This window comes from Zosterops lateralis (assembly GCF_965231275.1).
Source record: "Zosterops lateralis genome assembly, chromosome: 5".
NCBI classification, from domain to species: Eukaryota; Metazoa; Chordata; class Aves; order Passeriformes; family Zosteropidae; genus Zosterops; species Zosterops lateralis.
This window is the reverse complement of record NC_139766.1, coordinates 27,320,884-27,341,201: the sequence shown is the minus strand read 5'-3', so window position 1 is coordinate 27,341,201 and position 20,318 is coordinate 27,320,884. Positions and strand designations below refer to the sequence as shown.

At 49.2% G+C, this 20,318-nt stretch overlaps 1 protein-coding gene across 1 annotated transcript; it reads right to left on the bottom strand.

Annotated features, from left to right (window-relative positions):
* Nucleotides 1-12,607: 12,607 nt before the first annotated feature.
* On the bottom strand, nt 12,608-13,590 carry GSX2 (GS homeobox 2; the record flags this gene model as incomplete). Its single annotated transcript, XM_083862499.1, has 2 exons — nt 12,608-12,948; nt 13,134-13,590. 2 exons carry the CDS (start codon nt 13,588-13,590, stop codon nt 12,608-12,610), a joined length of 798 nt encoding a protein of 265 aa, XP_083718625.1.
* Nucleotides 13,591-20,318: the final 6,728 nt, after the last annotated feature.

Below are 20,318 nucleotides of genomic sequence, written 5' to 3'. Positions count from 1 at the left end.
TTACGTATACATCCTGTTTTGCTTGTGCAAATTTATGTTTGAATGGACACTTCAAGGTTTATTTGTAGCTCCAGTTGTATTTGCACATATCTAAGCCAGGCACAGGGTTTAAAATGTTTGCCCCTTGACCTTTTTTGCTGAGAATACAATTAATTTTAGCAAAAAAATTCCATTTTTGGAGTGATCTTAGTGGATTGAATAAGCTGATACAGAAAGTATCACTTTAGTCACTGTAACATCTCTTTCATGATGCTGTAGAACAATTAAAATATATTTTTTGGTTCGCATTAATGTAATCACAATGGAAACTTCTGTTTTCCAAAGATGAAAATGTATTTGCTAATTCACTGCTCCAGGGCTACAAGCATGCAGTCATTCTAGCAAAGAAACCAGCAAATTACACAAAATAGAGAGCCAAAGGGTGTTAAGACCACACAAGTGTACCTTGTTAGGACTGGAAAGGGTTACCTTTGTGCCATTCCCTTTCTCATTTACAATCATTGCCCCTAGAATGGATTCATGTTGTGCCATTTTCTCTTCTAGCTTCAATAACAATGAAGTTTTCAAATCCCCGTCCCCTCTTTGATTTGATGGTCATTCCTGTTCCCTCTTTTATACAGTCTGGCAGCGTGAACAGTAAAATCACCGATGAATCAAAATACTCCTTTTCTTAGGGAAAACTTTTGTTCTCCACGTTTTTCTTTCAACTTTCACCTTTTGCTTTCACCATACCTTCCAAAGAGAGCCCAGGGGGGAACCACCCAACTCCCCTGAACTGACCCCAAACTTCGATCTTTTCTGCTGCTGCAGCGATTCCCACTCTCCATCAGGTGGCATTAGTTCAAATTCTAACTTGGAGCAATTTGGTCCAGCGACAGTTTCCCATTAAAGTCTCTCTCCAACCTGGCTGGACCATGTCTTCTTTCACGCCTTATTTCAGACTTGGATGTTGCTCAGGTGTAGAGCTGTTAATTCTGTGGGCTTGTCGGTGTCCCCTGCCAAAAAATGCCTTTGCAAATGTGTACTATTTTGATTAGTAAATAATCTTTTCAAATACAAAATTTCCTGTGAGTTTCTATAGTCCATTTCAGTGTGGAGAAAGAGCTCCATGCATGCCCATGTGCAGTAGAACATATGTGTATAAAACCAACAAAACAACAATAAACCATTGCTCAACATTATTCTCCTTGTTTCCAAGGAGTGAAGATCTTAAAAGGTGCAAGAGAAACATTTCCTTATCTCATTCCTAATTAACCTCAAAAAAAAAAAAAAAAAAAAAAAAAAAAAAAGAATAACAACACAAATTCAGCAAAACCAATTGTTTCTGTGTTAGCTCTGTGAAAGACGGCATTATATAACAGGCCGGCTAGGGTATAATACACCCTGCTTTCCTATGAGAAATTTTTAAAAATTATTCCTGCAAAATGTGACCTAGAAGATTCACAAGTTCCATCAAGATAAGCTGAAACCTGAGTAAGGTGAAATGGGAAAGCCAAGGTGAAGACACAGAGAGAGACACGCTGGCTGAGGACTACAGCTTGCTGCAGAGGCTGCAGAAGCTGAAGCTGGCCCTTCTAAATTAGGGTAAAGCAGAAATAGTTTTCGAACATCTATATTCTCCTGTTTACCTTTTACACAAAAAATGGTCTTTAGTTTCAAATGTCAAATTTCTTCAAATACCCTGGAGTTTGCCTTGGTGGGAAGGGCAACAGGGAGAACACTAACATAAGGGAAAAAATATAGTGAATCTCCTCCATTTCTCTTTAGAGTATGAGAAGAATTAAACACATAACTAACAAGGGGAAAAAAACAGTTATGAAAACAACAACAGTTATAAAAACAGATCACTGCTGTCCTTTGCTCTAAATATGTACTATGTTTACTCTCTCCTCTTCCTGTAATTTTATGCACATCTTTTCTTTTTCAGTCAAACCCCCCTGGTTCCTATAGGCAAAGGACCACCAAAGTGTATCATCTTTATGGCTTCAGGCAGACAGTGGTTCCTGCTGATATTCCTATATCTCAAGCACAGCAGAGGTCTTCCTATGGGAAGAAAAAAAAAAAAAAAAAGCAACCTCTTTCAAAGCCTGTGTTTACACTGAAGGGTTTTTTTAAAACTATCTCAACTTTGACCTAGCAGCTATGGGAGTGCAGGTTCTGCCAGCAGATGATAGTGTAAATCTCATATTCTAAAGAGACTAAATTTATGGCAGTAATTTGTCTGAACTTTCATCTGTCTGTCTCTCAAGCTTGTCCCACCCACTCAGCTCCCCTGTAATTTTGGGATCTATTAGCCAATGTCAATTAGAAAAGTGTAGAAGTCATATAGATGTACTCATGCTCTCTCCCCCCGTGTAGGTGCAGGGCTGTAAACAGGATGACCTGATCACGTCCTCTGATTTTGTATATTTCTCAAGAAATGGAATGAAGGCGAGGGCAGAAGTTTCCACAGAAAAGTAAAAAGAGCAAAACATGGGACAGTCCAGAATACTGTGAATGACCAAAGGCAAAGGCCATCTTTTTCAGCAACAACACTGTCCTCTGTCATGAGATTCCAGCATAAACAAGGCTGACACACATCATTCTGGCAGCTTGCACTTCTCAGGATTCACTTTCATTTACTTGTACAGGATTTCCCTCAGTGCGAAAAGTAGCATCATCCCCTTTGCTTGTCTGATGGGCACAATGCCTGTACCCTCAGGATGGTGAGCTGCAGCACTGCTGCTCCAATCTCAGCAGCATCAAGTGGCTCAGGTCAGCACTGTGGCAGGGGATGCATGTCCTCCCACCCCATGGAGACACCACCAATAACTGCTGGCCCTATTCCCTATGCTGGTAGTACAGACAATAAAGAAGCCCTCCAAGTATGAAGGTGATGATCTTAGTCTTGTTCTTGAATATTTCCAAAAGCATCAAGTCCCAAATCAAGGTGTTTGAAGAACTCAGTGTCTGTTTTGGAAAAGATCTTTAACTGGGGGTTTCTTTCTTCTTAAGCTCATCTATAATGGCAGCTCACCTGCAAGGTCGTAATTTCATCCCTAAATCAAATTTCTAGCTTAAACTCATTCTGATAATTAGTTCTGAAGATAAAAAGGTCTGCTCATTTTATCACAGACTGGGAGACTGTCTCAAGAAGCAATGCATTGCTGAAGTGTACTTGTGGGGACCAATATGCATTTGGAACTCAATAAATTTCACCTTTGCCTAAGAAAGAGAAAATAAAATAGCTTGAGAGCTATTCTCTGCGGATGCAATCACTTACTCATATTTAATAGCAATTGGAAAAGAGAAGAAATTTGACAACCTTACTTTAATTTGACAACTTTCGCTAAAAATTCAGTGCATTGAACTGTCACAATCTATTAAATTGTATATTGTCTAAACCCGCTCTGTCCTGCATTAATTACAAAAGACAAATCAGATCTTGAAAAATGTGTTAGCAAGAGAAAATAGACAATAGCAAAATATGCAAAAACCCTTGTGATCTTTTCTTAATGGCAGCAGTATTTCAATAACAATTTTAAACTGGTAATATGAAATTGGCAGGTCATGCTGAAAAACAACAACAACAACACAAACAAACAGAAAACTACCCCTTCCTTATGGCTTTTCATTTGACTGTCAAAAAATCCAATTTCAAAACAAAATTATGGGAGTGGATGAAAATTATGACATCAAAATTAAAACTGATTTTAATGGCATCAAGTAGCGATTTTTTCTGTTACTCTTCTAGTTCCTCTCAGGGTTATAACAGATTTTAGACAAGCAAGATTGACTCATCTACACTGTTCCCCTCTATTTGGTTGAGACAATCACATGTCCAGTAATGAAAAATGTCTAAGACACATTATGGTGTTTTTATGATTATTAGTCCAAACCAAGTCAACATACGATGCCTGTCTATCCACTCCAGAAGATGTATCAAAAGCCAGGACTGGTCTTTCAAGGGAATGGAAACAAAAAAAGAAATGTCTCTCTCCTTCACAGTACATAAACTAGAGATATCTACTTGCTTTCCTGTAGCAACACTGAGGATATAAGGTCATGACTACTCTGAAAACTGTTCTAGAAGAATACAAATGAGGGTGGTAGGTTAGTTAAAATCTAAACATACTGGAGAAAAAATGGAATACCAAGTTTTGTTCAAATGCATTTTACATGTCTTACGCACCTTGGCTTAATGCTATTTGCATCTTCTGTATGTGTGGTTGACCACATTCTGGCTTAAACTTCATGGCATTTTGAGAAGACTGGGAGCATGGAAAGATGGAATTTTCTCTGTCATGTTATACTTCTACGGAAGAAAAGGGAATGATCATGTATGCATTGGTGGCCAGGGCTGAAGACTCGGTGGTCCCAAACACAGTTCTGTGTGCAGTGGCACATAGGTCTGAGCTAAAATTCCTCTGCTATTATAAGAGCCAGATTATTTAGGGTAAGATGACTACAACACATAAGCTATTTCTCAGACACTTTGGGAAATTGTGTTTTACATATCAACCACAGCTATGCATATATTATGGCCTACTCAGGAAGGTAGAACTGGAAAGCAAATGGATAAATGAGTTGTCTGGGTCAATCTTAGTGTTAGGTCTCCAGTATTTTGTCTGGATGGCCTTCAGTCCACCCTGGGGTTTCATGCCCCTCAGCCTGTGAAAGCCCCTTGGCAGTTCACAGCTGACCCCTGTTGAGTGACAATTAAGAAAGGGAGAGAGAATTCCTACAGAAAACCGACAGCTTTACTAGTATATTAATGCACGGTTTCCCAGCACTGGCAGGCAGCTTTCCTTGCTCCTCCTTGCAAAGAGGATGCTCCTGCCGCTGTGAGTGAGACCCGGCCCGCTGGGGGCTCCGTGGGCCGGGACTTGTGCGCCCCTGGCAGCACCCACCCCTCCCCTCCTCCTCCTACCACCCCTGCCACCAAATTACATATAGAGATAACGGGAATGACAAATAAAACACCAAACAAACATACCCAACACCCAACCCGGACCCGCGGTTGTTGTTACTTTTCACCGCCCCTTCGCATAATGAATATATTCGCGTTTCCTCCCACTCTCCCAATGGGCTACCAGCTGCAGAAGTCCTGAATAGCGAGCTTAATTGGGCTTTGTCATGCAGAATACCTCCATTTTCTATAGCAGGTTACAAAGGGGCCCTTGGCAGACGTGGCGGGCTCCTCTGGCGACGGCGGGTCCTGCCTGGCTGCGCCCAACACCTCCGCACACCGCGGGGCAGGTAGCGCCTCCACCGCCACCCCCAGCACTGGGGCACCTCCACCGCCCCCAGCACAGGGACACCTCCAACCCACCGCCCCCAGCACAGGGACATCTCCAACCCACCGCCCCCAGCACAGGGGCACCTCCACCGCCCCCAGCACAGGGACATCTCCAACCCACCGCCCCCAGCACAGGGGCACCTCCACCGCCCCCAGCACAGGGTCATCTCCAACCCACCGCCCCCAGCACAGGGACACCTCCACCGCCACCAGCACAGGGGCACCTCCACCGCCCCCAGCACAGGGACACCTCCAGCCCACCGCCACCAGCACAGGGACATCTCCACCGCCCCCAGAACAGGGTCATCTCCAGCCCACCGCCCCCAGCACAGGGACATCTCCAACCCACCGCCACCAGCACAGGGGCACCTCCACCGCCCCCAGCACAGGGGCATCTCCAGCCCACCGCTGTCCGAAGCTGCCCGGTGCAGGATCACAGCTGTTTTTCCGCTGCTCCCAAACGCCCGCGGGACACCTCGGTCCGGCCGGATCCCTTTTCCCTTGCGAACACAGCAGGAATGTCAGACAGAGTTTATTTCCGACACGACCTCTTATTAAAACTCGGATCTTGCGACCAAGTGTTCCGGTTTCGTAGTAAATGTGTGCGGTGAGGATTAATTGGCAAACCCCGGACTCAAAAGAGATTTGCCATTATGGGCTAATCATATATTCTCTATTTGATATAAATGGGGTAGAGTACGGAGTATCAATATTCGGCGTGAATTACACCCAATTACCGTTTGGAATCCAAGCTACTACTTCTGCCCATTGATTGCCATTATTTTTTCAGACTTATCTTTCCGGCCACCCTCCCACCCCCCATCTTGTTTCTTGTTTTGACAGTTTAAATCCAGGTCTATATGACATATAAAGCTAATAAAATTCTCATTTCATTGTTAATCTGATTTCATCGCAGTATAGGTTTTACCCTCACACCTGCGTAGCAGGGTGTAATTCCATTAATAATAATGATAAAACCCCCTAAATCAACATATTCATTGCGTGTCTTTTCCCTGATGATATATTGTGAGCAGTGAGAGTTGAAAAAGAGCCATTTATTCTCACCGTGAATGAGTCTGCCTGGAACTGAAGACTTCACCTGCCTCCTCAGTCAATTAGGAATGTATCGAAAATTCTACCAGAAAACGAGTTAAATTAACCGTTAGCTAATTTCCTTGTGTCCCTCCTACATAATCCCCCCTTTTCAGCTTGCCCCAGAAATTACCACATGTTGCAAGGTTCAAATAGTGCCTAATGAAACAGTGACTAAATGGTTCTCTCAAACCCACAGTGAAGCCCTTTCGCTGTGCCTTCAAAGCCTGGGGGGCTGCAGCGGTCGGGGGTCCTCATCTAAAAAAAAAAAAAAAATAAAATCTATCTATATATAAAATAATTATCGAGTTTGGCAGCAAAATCTCCCCCGGCAGAGCTGCGGCGTCTCTCCCTTCCCAGGGCGCTCCCACCCTCGGGGCTGGGGCTCCCCGGCTGCCCCGGGCACAGGGAGGGAGGGAAGGGACCGTCCCCCGAAGGGCGGGAAAGGCCTGAGGGGACACGGCCATGACGCGGGGCCGTGTCACGGCGTGAGTGGGAACACGCCTGGGGGACTCCGTACGGTTTTATTGCCAACACTGTGTCGGTGCTTCCTCCGAGGGTGTAGAAACCGGTTTGGAGAGCCCCCCCTGTGTTGCTGGGCTCTGCCGGGAGGCAGCGTTTCTGCCGTCGTGTCGAGGGTCTCTCCCCCTTTTACTTTCTTTACATTCACACTGAGGCGGAGGGTTTTTCCTTATTTCATACAGGGGTTCCACGTGAATTGTAAACCGAGGTTCTACCGAGGGTCCTCGATTTAAGGACAGGAAGAAAAACGCCCCGAGTCTGCAATCCTCTGTGTAAAACCCTCCCGAAGAGAAGCTTAGCCGCGCAGTTACGAGCTCTCATTTCTGTATAAAGCGGCTTCACTGAAGTGTCATCTACTGAAACTCGGTGAATTCGGCAAAGAGAGTAGAGTCACTTATTTGAAACGGTAAGGCTAATACAAAGTCATCAAAGCACTATGGTTCTTGTCTTTAAGTGACAACCCTCTTTATTGAACTATTTGAAATACGCCTCCTGCTTTTCAATGTCTCTCTATCCATCTTTGTCTGCTCTTCAGAAAAGCAGACAATATAAAGCAAAGCCTGGCGAGCTCCCCACGCTCTGGCTTGGGCAGTGCCAACGTTAGCCTTGAAATTGTCACTCCTTCATTAATCTGAAACTAGTTATTTTTCCAGAGCACACAGCACACGCTTCCGATCCCTTTGGGTTCGTTTCCAGCAGCTGAAATCCCGCCGGGCCCGCGGGCTGGGGTGGGGACAGGGGGAGGCGCGGAGGGGCCGGGGGCGGCTCCTGGCCCTGAGCGGGGCCGGTGGGGAGCGCGCAGGGGGGCGGAGAGGGGCGCGGAGCAGATCCTGCGTGAAATCGGCCCTTTCACGGCGGGGCTGAGCGCGCTGCAGCGCGGACACACGCCCCGAGCTTTTCCGAGTGGCACAGGGGGCTCGGGCTGTTTGTTATTCCGCGATCATGCGGGACTCCCCGGCAGCTGCCCGGCGCATGGCTTTGCGCCACCGGCGGGGGCCCAGGGAGCGGGGGCGCCTTCCCAGGGCCGAGCTCCCACCCAGGACCTCCGTGCCCGGGCTGCCAGCCTTGCCCAGGGGTTCTCGCCCAAACGGGGACCCGGTTCAGCCGACGGCAGTGCGCGGAGTCTGCGGAGTCCGGAGGTGCGCCTGCCGCTCTCGGACTTAACGCGCTTTGCGAGAAACCGCGAACATTTACGCAACAGCAGCGGGGGCGGGGAAGGAAAAAAGAAAAAGAAAGAAAAGAAAAAAATGGGGTTTTGGTCGGGTTTCTTTCCCAAGGACTGCGTGCGGTCCCCTTTAGGCTCCGGATCCAGAATGGGAGCGCTCTGCGCCCTGCCCGCGTTCCCCGAGCTGGTGTCAGGGCGCTCGCCGAGGTCCCGGAGCGGTGGCAGTAGGGCTCGCCCCTTCCTGGCCATCTTATCCCCGTGGGCACCACACAAACTCCGGAGTGATCCTTTCTGGCTGTGCCGTCGACTGAACCGCGGGAGAGGTTCAGAGAGCCCCGGGCAGCCGCTGAGCAGCCGAGAGCGCCGCCGCCCATCAGGCTGCCCCTGCCCCAAGGGCACCGCCAGGCCCTGGGGAGCCACAGCCGGGGCCGTGTCCCCCCATGGGGGTCAGGCCAGCGGGAGGGGCGGGAGCAGGAAATTAGAACAAACTAGAGGTGAATGCAGTGGGATTAGAGAGACTGTCCCCTCTCTGCCCCAGCTCCAACCGGAGGTACTGAGGAAGGAGAGTCCCGCAGTCCCCTGGCCTGGATCCCTGCCCTGTGAGCGCTGCTCCCGGTGAGTGTTTGGGGCTTGACAGACGAGGCCTAGCCTGCCCATACCCCCCAGGGAGGATGTGCAGCTGGGCAGAATACTGAGCTCTTAGGTCTGGGAATCTCTGGAGCGTACCTGCCACTGTGTCCCGGTTACACCATGGGTGAAAGCAAGGAGCTGACCCAAGGGCCTCCACTTCCCCAGATCTGGGGTAGAGGTGAGAGATGCTGGTAATGGACATTGTGGCAAGAACTCAAACAGTGGGGAAAGGTTTCAGCAGCGCCAATGGGGACTTCAGGGCAGGGCTCAAAAGAGCAGCCAAGGGAGCAAGATGTCCTCAGCACTGTGAAATTCCAGCAGCCCATGGCCAATGCTGCCTGTGGCTAGCACATCTAATCAGGATGTGAGAGCAGGTTCAACCACAGGATCCACAACCAGAGAAGTCAGTGCCATGAATCTGACCTCAGCCATGCAGACCAAGGTCAGGGAAACTTCTCAAGATGGATTTTTCTTCTGATTTTCTTCTTCTTCTCTTTTCTTCTGATAATTTTTTTTAAATTGAAAAGAGTTAAGTAGAATTACAGTTAATAAATAAATATCTCAAGGGGAAAACTTTTCTGGAGGGCTGTAACTCAACAGGTTACAAAAGGCCAGTAGCAGGGTCACTCACACAAACATGACTCGCATCTCATGTGCAAACGCTCAGGCTTTAGTTGTGCAACCTTCCCCTTTGGATCCTTGCTTGTGGGGGCTCCAGTGCAGCAGCTACTGTGTGGGGCTAAGTGACCCAGAGTGTCATTAGGGGCTGTTCCATACCTGAAATCCACCCAGGACACCCAGGCAACTCCTCTGCCACCAAGTTATGCCAGGAGTGACTCCATCAGGAGTTGAACACTGCCTGTCTTAGACACTGGATGAGCAAAGGGAAAAATTGCACTTCACACTTTGTGTGAGGAAAAAAAAAGGATAGAAAAGGGGGGTGGGGGGGGGGGGGATGTGCGCAAAAGGAAAACCCCAACACATTTTAACGTAAATTTGTCTTAATTTCAAAATGTTGAATGATGGATGTGGAAACCCTACAAAACATTTCCTGCAATTTATGGCACATTCAACTTCCAGTGGTGCTTTTGTCACACCAACTTGGACTGCCAGGTTCAGGTTCAGCTGGTTGTATCAGCCTTCTGAGATGTGTTGTGGCAAACCGTTGCATCATTCCTCTTTTCCAAAGTTTTTTACATGAAACATTTACTTTGAAATAAAATGAAATATTGTCTCAACTGTCCTAATGACAGTTCGTATGTGATGATGATGATAATAATACGCCACAATTACTTCCCAGCCCTTGAAAGACACATTCAAGCATTGATTCCTACAAGAAACATCAACTAATTTCATTTTCCTATTATTTTTAAGAAATTGCTAAATACTGCAATGAAGAGAAATCTCACTGCTTATTTTCTAGAAATAGAGGAAAAAATATTCACTGAGGTGCATATTTCCACAGAGTTACACTGAGAACATATACACTCAAGTCAAAACTTTGAGTTTTGCAGTCTTATATTTCAGAGACCGTGATGCTTTTTCTCACCCAGCAAAGTTTTGCTTTCCCAGGTGGGCAGTGCTTTCTGTGGAACTAACACCTCCTCCCAGAGATTCAAGGTTGGAAAAGACCCACTGTGATTATAGAAGCAAGTTAGACACAGGTGAACTGAAGCAGAGGATCAACAGTTTCCAGATTCCACCTCAGCAGATTTTAGGGGAAGAGGGGACAACCCCCACACCCTCCATGAAGTCCCCCTGGGAAGGAGTCACAAGGACCTCAAGCCTTTGGCTCTTTGGTCTCCCCAGCCTGGCAAGTGAGAGGACTGCCACTGGGGTAACCAACATCCCCAGCCACTCAGCTGGCATGGGGGCTGCTGGCCTCTCTAGTCAGCTCAGGCAGTGAAAGGCTAGTGGTATGGATCAGTGAGATTTTGTATTTGTTTTCCAAAACTAGCTAGAAACTTCAGTCCTGCCTTTCCTTTCTCTTCCTATTAGACCCTGGTGCACTGACTCTGCCTCTGCCCCAAGCCCTGAAGCTGCTCCAGGCTGTGGGGCAGTGCCCATTCCAGGGTCTGTCCATCCTACTCCAGCCCTGCCCATGCACCTGGCCTCTCCTCAAGACAGGCAAGCAGTACAAGTGTCGCTGTGCTGGGGCTGGCTCTCTCTTCAGCATCCAGGGTGCTTGCAGGCAAGTCAAATTGGGACGTACCTCTGAGCTGAAACTCCAAAGTTAGGGATCAAACATGATAAGTATAGGGATTGTTGAGGGAATTGTTTATGAAAAAATGCTTTGGCACAGTTTCAGAGGTTGAAGTCAAAAGTGTATGTTGGATTAGCGGAAAATCCACCCAAGGAAAATATGAGAGAAATGACAATGTGCAAATGGCACTTCTGATTTTCTTATATTGCTTGCTGTATATAGGCTTGCTGTCTGCCAGTACTGCAGGAACTAGGAAAAAAGTTATAAAGGTGCTCGTTTGGGACTGACTAGCTCCAGGTCCATCCCACTCTCCCCAGCCGCATGTAAGTCTCCTGCAAGGAGGTGAGGATAGGCTACCCAAGGCACAGGCAGGATGGGATCCGTGGCTGGGCGCTGCCAGACACAAGATTGCAGAGAACTTCAACCACGTCTCAGCCTAACGGGTTTGCACCCAAATCTTCTCCCTAAGCCTGGTCAAGGCGCCTAATGAAATCAACACCGAAAAGAGCTAATTCTGTTCCGGCGCCTCAGGGAAAAAAAAAAAAAAAAAAAAAAAAATCCCTGATCTCTGTTTGACATCACTCTGTACAATAACTTAAGCGGAGTTTCAGCCTGGTGAAGGGTCGAAGTGCGCAGCCAGCCCCCGGCTAAGGGAAGAGCCGGGACTGCCAGGCTGGCGGGGCAGGGACTGTGTGCGGGATCCCGGAGCAGCGGCAGCCGCGTGTCCCAGCGCGGTGCCGCCGGAGCAGCAGACGGGAGAAAGCTGTCAGCCGCCAGGAGGGCGTGCGCTGGCTCCGCCGGGGAAGGAGCACAAGGCTGCTGGACTCAGAGCACCGGCTGTATTTGCATTCCGGCCGGAGCGGAATCCCCCCTTCTCCGCCCCCCAGCCGTCCCGAGGCACAGGAAAACAGAAAGCATATTCTTGTTAGTAGCCGATGGCTTTTATTTTCACTCTTTATGCAGATCTGACACATAAACAGCGATGCTTTCACCGTACGAAGGACAAGGACCGCAAAGAAAAGCACCTTGCCCAGCCGGCCCACCTTCGCTGCTGCGGCTGGGCTGGCACTTGACGGGAGGAAGGGGGAGTCGGGGGGGTAGGAAGAAAAAAATTAAATTCTCGTCTGATCTCATTTATTTAAATAAATATAAATATAATTTTAATATAAAACTATTCACAGACAAACAGGCGTCCCAAACCCAAAAGGGTGATCTTTATGTCTTTTCTTATTTTTGTTAAGAAGTCCGTCCAGAAGGTATTCTACAAGTTTTAGTTTGCTTTTCAGTTTTGTTGGTTTGTTGGGGGGTTTTTTTGTTGTTTTTGTTGTTTTTTTTTGTTTTTTTTTAATGTCTCACCATTCGGTTTCAAATTAATTTCTTTTTATCCTTTAAATTGCCCGTGGGGGTACAGAGGAAGGCACCCTGGGCCTTGCGAGCCTTGTCCCATGTTACATTTTAGAAAGAGCAGGTGCCCTCTCCTGGGATTACATAAATAACGTTTTGGTTGAACTCCCACGACTAAAACATTTACATTCCGAAAATATATTTATATAGATATATATACACATATATCTTTCTATTACTGCGAATGGATGACAGTGAAACCTCGGTGGCGGCGAGGGCCATCCCGCCCAGGTCAGCGGGCTGCCGGCCGTGGGCAGTGACCAGGTACCCCCCGAGCCGGGCTGGGCCCGGCGGCAGCAGCTCCGGGCCGCCCTCACAACGGGGAGATCTCCTTATCCTCAGTAGCCGATGAGGGGGATAGAGACTCTTCATCCTCCGACCGGGGGTAGTGCCCCTGGCTGGTGCTGCACTTGCAGCCCCCGTGCGAGTTTCGCTGAGTGCCTTTGCCTTCTTTCTTGTGCTTCACCCTCCTGTTTTGGAACCAGATTTTCACCTGCTTCTCGGACAGGTTCAGGTACGTGGCTATCTCGATCCTCCGCAGCCGGGACAGGTACATGTTGGAGGAGAATTCCCTCTCCAGCTCCAAGAGCTGGGTGCTGGTGAAAGCAGTCCTCATCCGTTTCCCATTTTGAATTTGGCTGGATTCGGACCCTCCTGGACGGGACAGAAATGCGAAATTCAGCGGGACAAGGAAAAAGGGGGGAGAGGGACTAGAGAAACACAGACAGGCAGACAGAGAGACGAGACGCTCCACAGCAGCTTTCCGACCCGCGGCAGCCGCTCTCCCTTGGGCCACCCCTTCTCCCGCTGCCCCTTTCCCGGCGCCGCAGGGCTCCTACCCATGCCGAGGCAGTGGAACCTGCGGGGGTCGCTGACGCTGTAGGTGGTGGCGGCGCAGGCAGGTGGGTGATGCGCGGGGTGTCCCAGCGCGGCGGCGGCGGGCACCGAGGCGGCGGGAGGCGGGTGCTGCGGCGGGTGGTGAGCGTGGCCGGCCCGCGGGCAGCACTGGGCCTCGCCCGCCGCGGCGGGGAACTGGCTCTTGAGCAGAGGGATGGCCCCGGCGCCGCCGCCGCCGCCGCGGGAGGAGTGCAGGTGCGAGGTGACGCAGAGCGGGCAGACGCAGAAGGCGCCGCTCTTTCGGGACGGGCAGCCCGGGCCCGACACCGACATGACGAGGGGGGAAGGCATGCTGAGAGGGATGAAGAAGTCCTGGCCGTGATGATGCTCAGGAAGGGACGGAGCCGGCCTCGAGGAGTCTTTGATGATTAAGGAGTCGACGTAGAAGGAGCGTGACATCGCGGAGGGCTGCGAGGCCGGGGGCGGCTCTCCCAAAGTCGGGCTTTTCCTGCTTGGCCAAGTTGCCACTGGAGTCCTGGCAAGTCGAGAAGGTGCTTATGTTTGAAAGCTGAACAAAAGGGTCCCTGGAGAGGGCTGGTCTTAAAGTCCCCCCGCCTGGATCCCCTGCGCCGGGGTTTTATATCAAGTATTTAAACACGTGATGGCTGAAAGCCCCGCAGATCTAAATCTCCCCGGCTTCCCAGGCCCGAGGAGCGCCTGCCGGGGGGGACCAGAGCGGGCAGGGGAGGGGGGCAAAGCGTGCGTGCCTGCTCCTCGCCCGATGACTTCACTCCTTTGCCTCCGCCTCAAATAAATTATAGGAGCCGAGAAAGCGGGGAGGGGGCGGCTGCTCCCGTCACACACATGCTCGCTGGCATGTCCCTCTGTCAACACGCCCGCGATGCCGGGGATAAAGTTAATCGGAAGGAGTTGCTGCTCGGGGGTTTTCCCCGAAGAGAACGCTACTTTCCCTCGCCGAGAGGGAGAGAGAGGTGAGAGCAGGTAATGCTCTGAAACAAGCGGTTCAACTCCGCCCCTCTCACCCCCAGTAAAAGAACATCCAAAGGGCCGTGGATCCCGCGGAGAACTGGGGCCAACACCTTTCCCCAGCCTGACCCCTCCCTGCACTCCTTCAGGAGGCATTTCTGCACCAGAGGAGCCAGGTACACAGGTGCAGTCAGGGTAGTAAAGTCAGGGATGGAGGTTTGTGTGTCTGCACATACACGTGCACCTACGGTGGGTTGGGTGGCTTTTTTTTCTCCTCGCCCTTTTCACCTCAAGTGAATCTTGCCAAATTGGTAATTACTGCAACGGACAAAGGCTTCAAATATCTGGACACTTCTCAGCCCAATGGTATCAGAACGGAAAGCTTCCAAGCGAAGTTCCCCGGCCGCTCCAGGACCGCAGTGCTCGGCGCTAATGAAAAGCGAACATGTCAGGGAGGGATTCTTTGATCTCCACCAAGTTTGCTGAAGCAATCATTCAAAGTAAAATTGGATAAACAGCTAAATACGGTCGGTGGCTCCGAAGCATTTCAGAGCGTATTACAAAGCCAAGGTATTCGCGGCATATTACGCGATTTTCCAATGACCTGTTTCATGGGAATTTAAGAAGAGACTTATCATTAATAGAAGGACTATCACGTTCTTGTTTAGCAGATGTGAAGCGGCGTTTAAAACAGACTGCGGATCCCATCCCACTTGACACGGGAAAGGGAAGTGATAATTGTGCTCTAAAGCAGAAAACACAGACTACGCCTGATTACCAGAGGCTGAACAGAAACTCGAGAGTGCAGCCATAGCCGGAACGTGTTCAGAAGCGGTTCTCATGCGCAAGGGCCGGGCCGCGGACATCCTGCCATCCCTCCCGCACACCCAGTCTCCCGCTGATGAACCCAGCAAAATAAATCCGCCTTCTGATGGAGCCGGCGTTTCCTCGCCCCTGCGACCAGCAAAGCTCAGCGGTGCAACTCGAGCCTTGCTAAGAGAGTGGCCAGGTCTCGCCCGGCTGTGCTGTGCTGTCCTGGTCCCTGTCCCCGTCCCCACCCTGCTGCGGGCAGTACCCCTGTGCAGGGGCTGGCTCTCCCCTAGCCCAGCTCCCCTTTTCCCCCCGCACCTCCCTGGACAGGCACCATGCAACAGCGTTTTTAGGGACACTCCGCGCTCGGCGATCTGAGGATTTATGGATAGCAATTAAAGTTTTATGAATTGCAGCTGAGGCCTGTTCTGTGGCTATTTGAATGTGATTAGAATTCAATTAGAAAGTGTTTACCGGCCGGCGGGGGCTCCTGAGTGTAAACAGACAGCTATTCCAGCAATGCGCTAATCCCGCGTCTTGTGACAACAATTAGGGGCTGGCGGAGTTTAGGCGGGTCGGCTCCAACCTCACCTACTTTTCCCCAAAGTGCTGCCCAGGGCTCGGCCGAGGCCCTGCAGCCCCGGGGGTACCGGAGGCTCGCCCTCCTGGGCTGCGCTGGGGCCCGGGAGTTTCTTTTTTCTGCTCACGGTCACCGCGCACAAACATGGCATTTTTCGGTTCGGCTCTTCCCGTTTAGAGCAAAGCACATCTGGAGAGGGTTTAAACTAAACCTGCATTTTATTTTAATTTTTTAAATTAATTAATTAATTAATTTTTGCTTTCCTTTAGGAGAGGCTATTCTGGAAATGCAAATGTAATAATACAACCCCAAAGGTCAGTGGAAAAGGCTGCCTGCAGTGATAGAGTGGATCTGGGGAGGGGCTGTCGTAAGGAAAGGCAGACAGAGCAAGAGTCGGATCAAAATTACAATTTGTAATCGTTATAATAAACCAAATGCAGTTTTAAAAGAGAGGGGGAGAGAGAGAGAGAAAAATCACTAAGAAAAAGCCACCCCTGAAAGCCAGAGCAAGAAAAGAAGTCATTTGAAAGCAAAGACATCCCAAACCAGGCGGAATGATGCAAGGCGTGCGCTCACATCACATCGGCCTCGTTACAATTTTATTTTTCAATAATTCTGTCCGATAAAATTTCATTGTCCATTAAGTAATCCCCGAAATGAGAGCTCTTATGAGCCTATAATGAGCTCTAATTGCTACGACTGGGAGAGCCACGTGGAAGGATTTAGAAGGTATTAAGCAGTTGGGTACAGAGCACAGGCTGTTACCTAGCCATTACTTTCATAATTCAAGGAGAAAATTAGTCCTTTTAAGGGAAAATCCTTTGATTCCCTTCATTCTGCTCGGGGTGACAGAGTATAGCTTTGTCTGCCTTTAGTTCAAGACAGTATAACAAATGAGAATGTAACGAAATTGCCCCCTTTTGAAAGTGGAGCAGTTCAAAAAGAACATCAGAGCCGCTCCCCTGGTCCGCCGAGCGCAGGACTGGGTGCTGGTCCCTCTTTTCTTCCAGATGTCTCTAACACCTTTATGTAGAAGAGATTCACGGCTTAAATGACAAAAGCAACTCTTTCCCTTCCCTCCCCCAAGGCCGGCAGCTCCCGGCAGAAGAAAAAGCCATGCCCGCCCAGAGAAAGAGGCGCTTTCAGGCGCATCTCCGCCGAGTTCACGGGAGGAGCCGCCTCGGGAAAGCGCCGCAGCCCCAGGACACGCTTCGAGCAGGAAAAAACAAAACAAAAACAAAACAACCCACAAACAAAACCCAACCAACCAAAAAACCCAAATAAACACCCCAAACCAAACCAGCAAACCCAAAGCAACACGTGCAGAGCAGCCGCGGTGGCAAACATCCCAGCGGGTGACATGCGGTGGCGCTGGGCAGGCTGAGCCCCGGCCTGGGCACTTCCCCCACGGGAAAGTCCCACTGAAAATAAAGCCGTGCGTGGGTAAGCGAGGGGCCGCGGGCTCCTGCCCTGTAATCGCATTTATTCGCTACTCTAACATTGATTTCCTATTAGTTTCCAAAGTGATCGGCAATCCCGACGCTGGCCTTTCTGAAGTGAACGCAATCTAAAGACAGGACTTGCCCCCAGTTCCCATTAAGGAGGTCATTATGAAAGCGTGAACAAGTCTATTAATGTTTTATTGAAAGCGCATCGTTAACTTGTATCCATCCTTTTCTGAAAGTGGCATTGTGATATTGCTGTCTGTGGCACATCTTACCCAATATAGCCCGAGATTTCTCCATTATCTGTAACCAAGCAACACTTTCTGAATACCAAAAATTGAAAAGAACCGCTTAGTCTTCAAGAAAGTCCTCAATAATAGTGGAAAAGAACAAAGATCCAGGAGACAACAAAATGCCACAGGGGTGACTTTTCATGAGCAATTATCTCTCATTAATCAGAAGAACAGCTGCAATATTAATTTTCTCTCTTTCTTCCTCTCTTTTCACAGTCCCCAACATTTGAATAATCATAAATTTTGATTTCATGGAGCAGCAACATTGCCAGCGACTTCCAGACACAAGCTACGTAGGCAGGGCGCACGCTTTGCACATAGCTCTTACTTTAAGGCTGCCAAAGAATAAACTGACGAAAAGAAAAGAGAGGAAAAGTCTGATTGCTTTCCCCCCTCCCTTTGCCTCGGAGCACGGATTAAACCAGCAGCCCCTTCCCTCCACCCCTGCCGCTTTCACTCATGGAAAGTAACAGGCGAAAGTGCGAGTGTCTGCGCCAGCTTCAAGCGTGGGAGTTTCTACAACCTCGCTGTCCATTTAACTTCCAAACATGAAGCCAAGCGTTGTAGATCTGTCCAAAGAGACAATCTTTGGGCGTAACACGCATTGTGAGACATCAAAAGGCCCTGGCGTTATGCGCGCTGAGAAGCGTATTCAGCACGAAGGGTGCAATGCCTCTCTTTTCAGGGGCTCAGCCGCGGATTGTTTAACAAGTGACGTCGCCGCGGCAAGAAAACCGAGCTCCTCCAAAGATAAGGATGTAACATTAAATCTCGCTTTTTTGGATTTCAAAGAATCTCATTAAGGGCGGGGGCCGGAGGCGGCCAAGCCGGGAAGGGGACCCGCGGCCCGGGGATGTGAGGGCTCAGTGCCGCCCGCACGGCTCCTCGCGGCCCGGGGGAACAGGGCACAGCCGAGGCCGACACCCCACCGCCTCTCGAATTCTGCCCACCTTCGGCTACCCGCCTTTCCCTCCTCGGCCCCGGAGGGCAGGGGGGAGCCTCTCCCCCGAGACCGGCTGGCAGCCGGCAGGGCCGGTGGCCTCAGCCAAGGGTTTGCGGGCTCACCTCGGGCCGAGGAGAGGGAAGGCAGCTTTTCCCCTTTCCCCGCAGATGCAGATCCTCGGTGCCCTTCCCTTCCACGAGAGACTTCCTTTGCCCCCATCCCCGGTCATAAACTACCCCACCGAGACTTGGCACGGCAACCCCATCCCCCCTGTAGGAAATGAAGGAATGAAGGGGCAGTCCTGGCTCAGGAAGGACAGGCCGCCACTGCCCTGCCCGGGCCTGCCCAGCCGTCCTTGCCTCAGCGCTCTCTCGCACCTCGTGCAGTGCAGGTGGTGGTGGAGGGCGGGACACGGAGCTCCAGCTGGAGCGAGAGCAGCCACCTCTCTCTAGGAAGAAACCTGTCTTTCAACCTCTTCCAGCCTTTGGAGAGACGAGGCTACCCCACGTTGTTGGCGCTGTTGGCAAAGTTACTCGTTCACACGATTAGCAGCAAATTTCTACATGAGTCCTTCAGGCTGACGATGATACCTTGTGTTTTAATGAGTGTTTCTAAAGAGCTCCGGCAGCAGCCTTCATCTCTCCCTGTCACAACCCAATGCAGTGCCTTTTGCTTTCACTTGCAGGCCTACAGTGACAACTGTCTTTCACGTAAAGAGCAGCCAGAGGGCTAAATTCTGTTACATATTTTATTTGGAGTGGGAAATTTGTGAGATTCTTCCTAAGTCAATCAGGTCTGCTCATGTATATGCAGATGTAGACCTTAATTCTCTCCCTCTTCAACCCTCTTAAAAAGAGTGTTAGCACTTCGATGAGTTCCCTTCAGTGTCTGGAAGCAAAAATCTTGTCTGCATCACCTCACCATAGCCCCCTTCTACCAGAGATCATGTGAAGGAGACAGAATAAGAAAATACCCACTGAGATCAGAGTCTAGTCTGATAAATCTCTGTGTCTCCATGTTTCTAGCACTCTTCAGGTATGGGACAGCATCAGGCCAGAAGCTACAGGTGGTCCGGGCCCTGGTTTCATTACTGGCTGTTGTTTACAGCTCTAACAGCTCTGCAGCTAAAATTGCTAGCTGTTACACATGATATGTGTGAGACAAAGCTGTGATGGCCTCTCTTTAAAGGGGATAAAGTTAAACCTCTGCAGCAGCCTCAGTGAAGTTTCATATTGGCAGCTGGAGATGAAACCCCAAGGTCACAGGAATCAGAACAAGGATTCAAAATGCTGCTGTGGATTCTAGAACACACAATCACGATGTTAGTTTTACAGTGATATACTACAAATCAACATAAGAGTGATATTTTGTAGTGATACAGGCCCCAAGCCAACAAAGAACATGACTAAACATCCCACTCCATTTCTCTCCTTGAAATTCAGACCTCATGAATTTTGATCCTTAGGTGTCATTGTTAGGTTGAAACATCCTGCCTAAAAGTGACCAAGAAGCAGTCTTTTGAATTTCCTGCCAGAGGAAGTGCCACATTTTCAAAAGCCAGGTTAACAGGAATGGACATTCAATGCTGCTTGTGATAAAAATGAAGAGGTCATCAAACATATCATCATATTGTAGGAGCTAACTATTTCACAGTCAGAAAACTGTACATTTTGAGTTTAATTCACACAACCTAAACAAATAAAATGGTTATAATTTATTTCTTTTTCCTGTAATGAAAGTATGGATGTGGTATAGTTCAAGAACTGTAAACTGATGAAAGAATTACCCATAGGAGAGATGATACCACTCTGCCAAATTCAGAAAGCAGAGAGGAATACAGTTATAATGGAGTTCCTCAAGAGTCAGTCTCAGAAGCAGTTGAATTACTTTGTTTAATTTGTTTTCTTGTCACAGCCAATAGGACTTCACTATTCATAGGAAAGAAGCGAAGTCAGTAACTGTGGAGGCTGAAGTGCCATACTGGAAGAAGTGCAATGACACAGCCAACATAAGCTAGGAGCTTCACAGCTGAACACGACATTGTGACTGGGGCACCTGGACACATTAATCCATGTTTACAAAGCATTGCTGCAGTACGGTCAGGAAACAGGTATGACAGAGCAGAACAG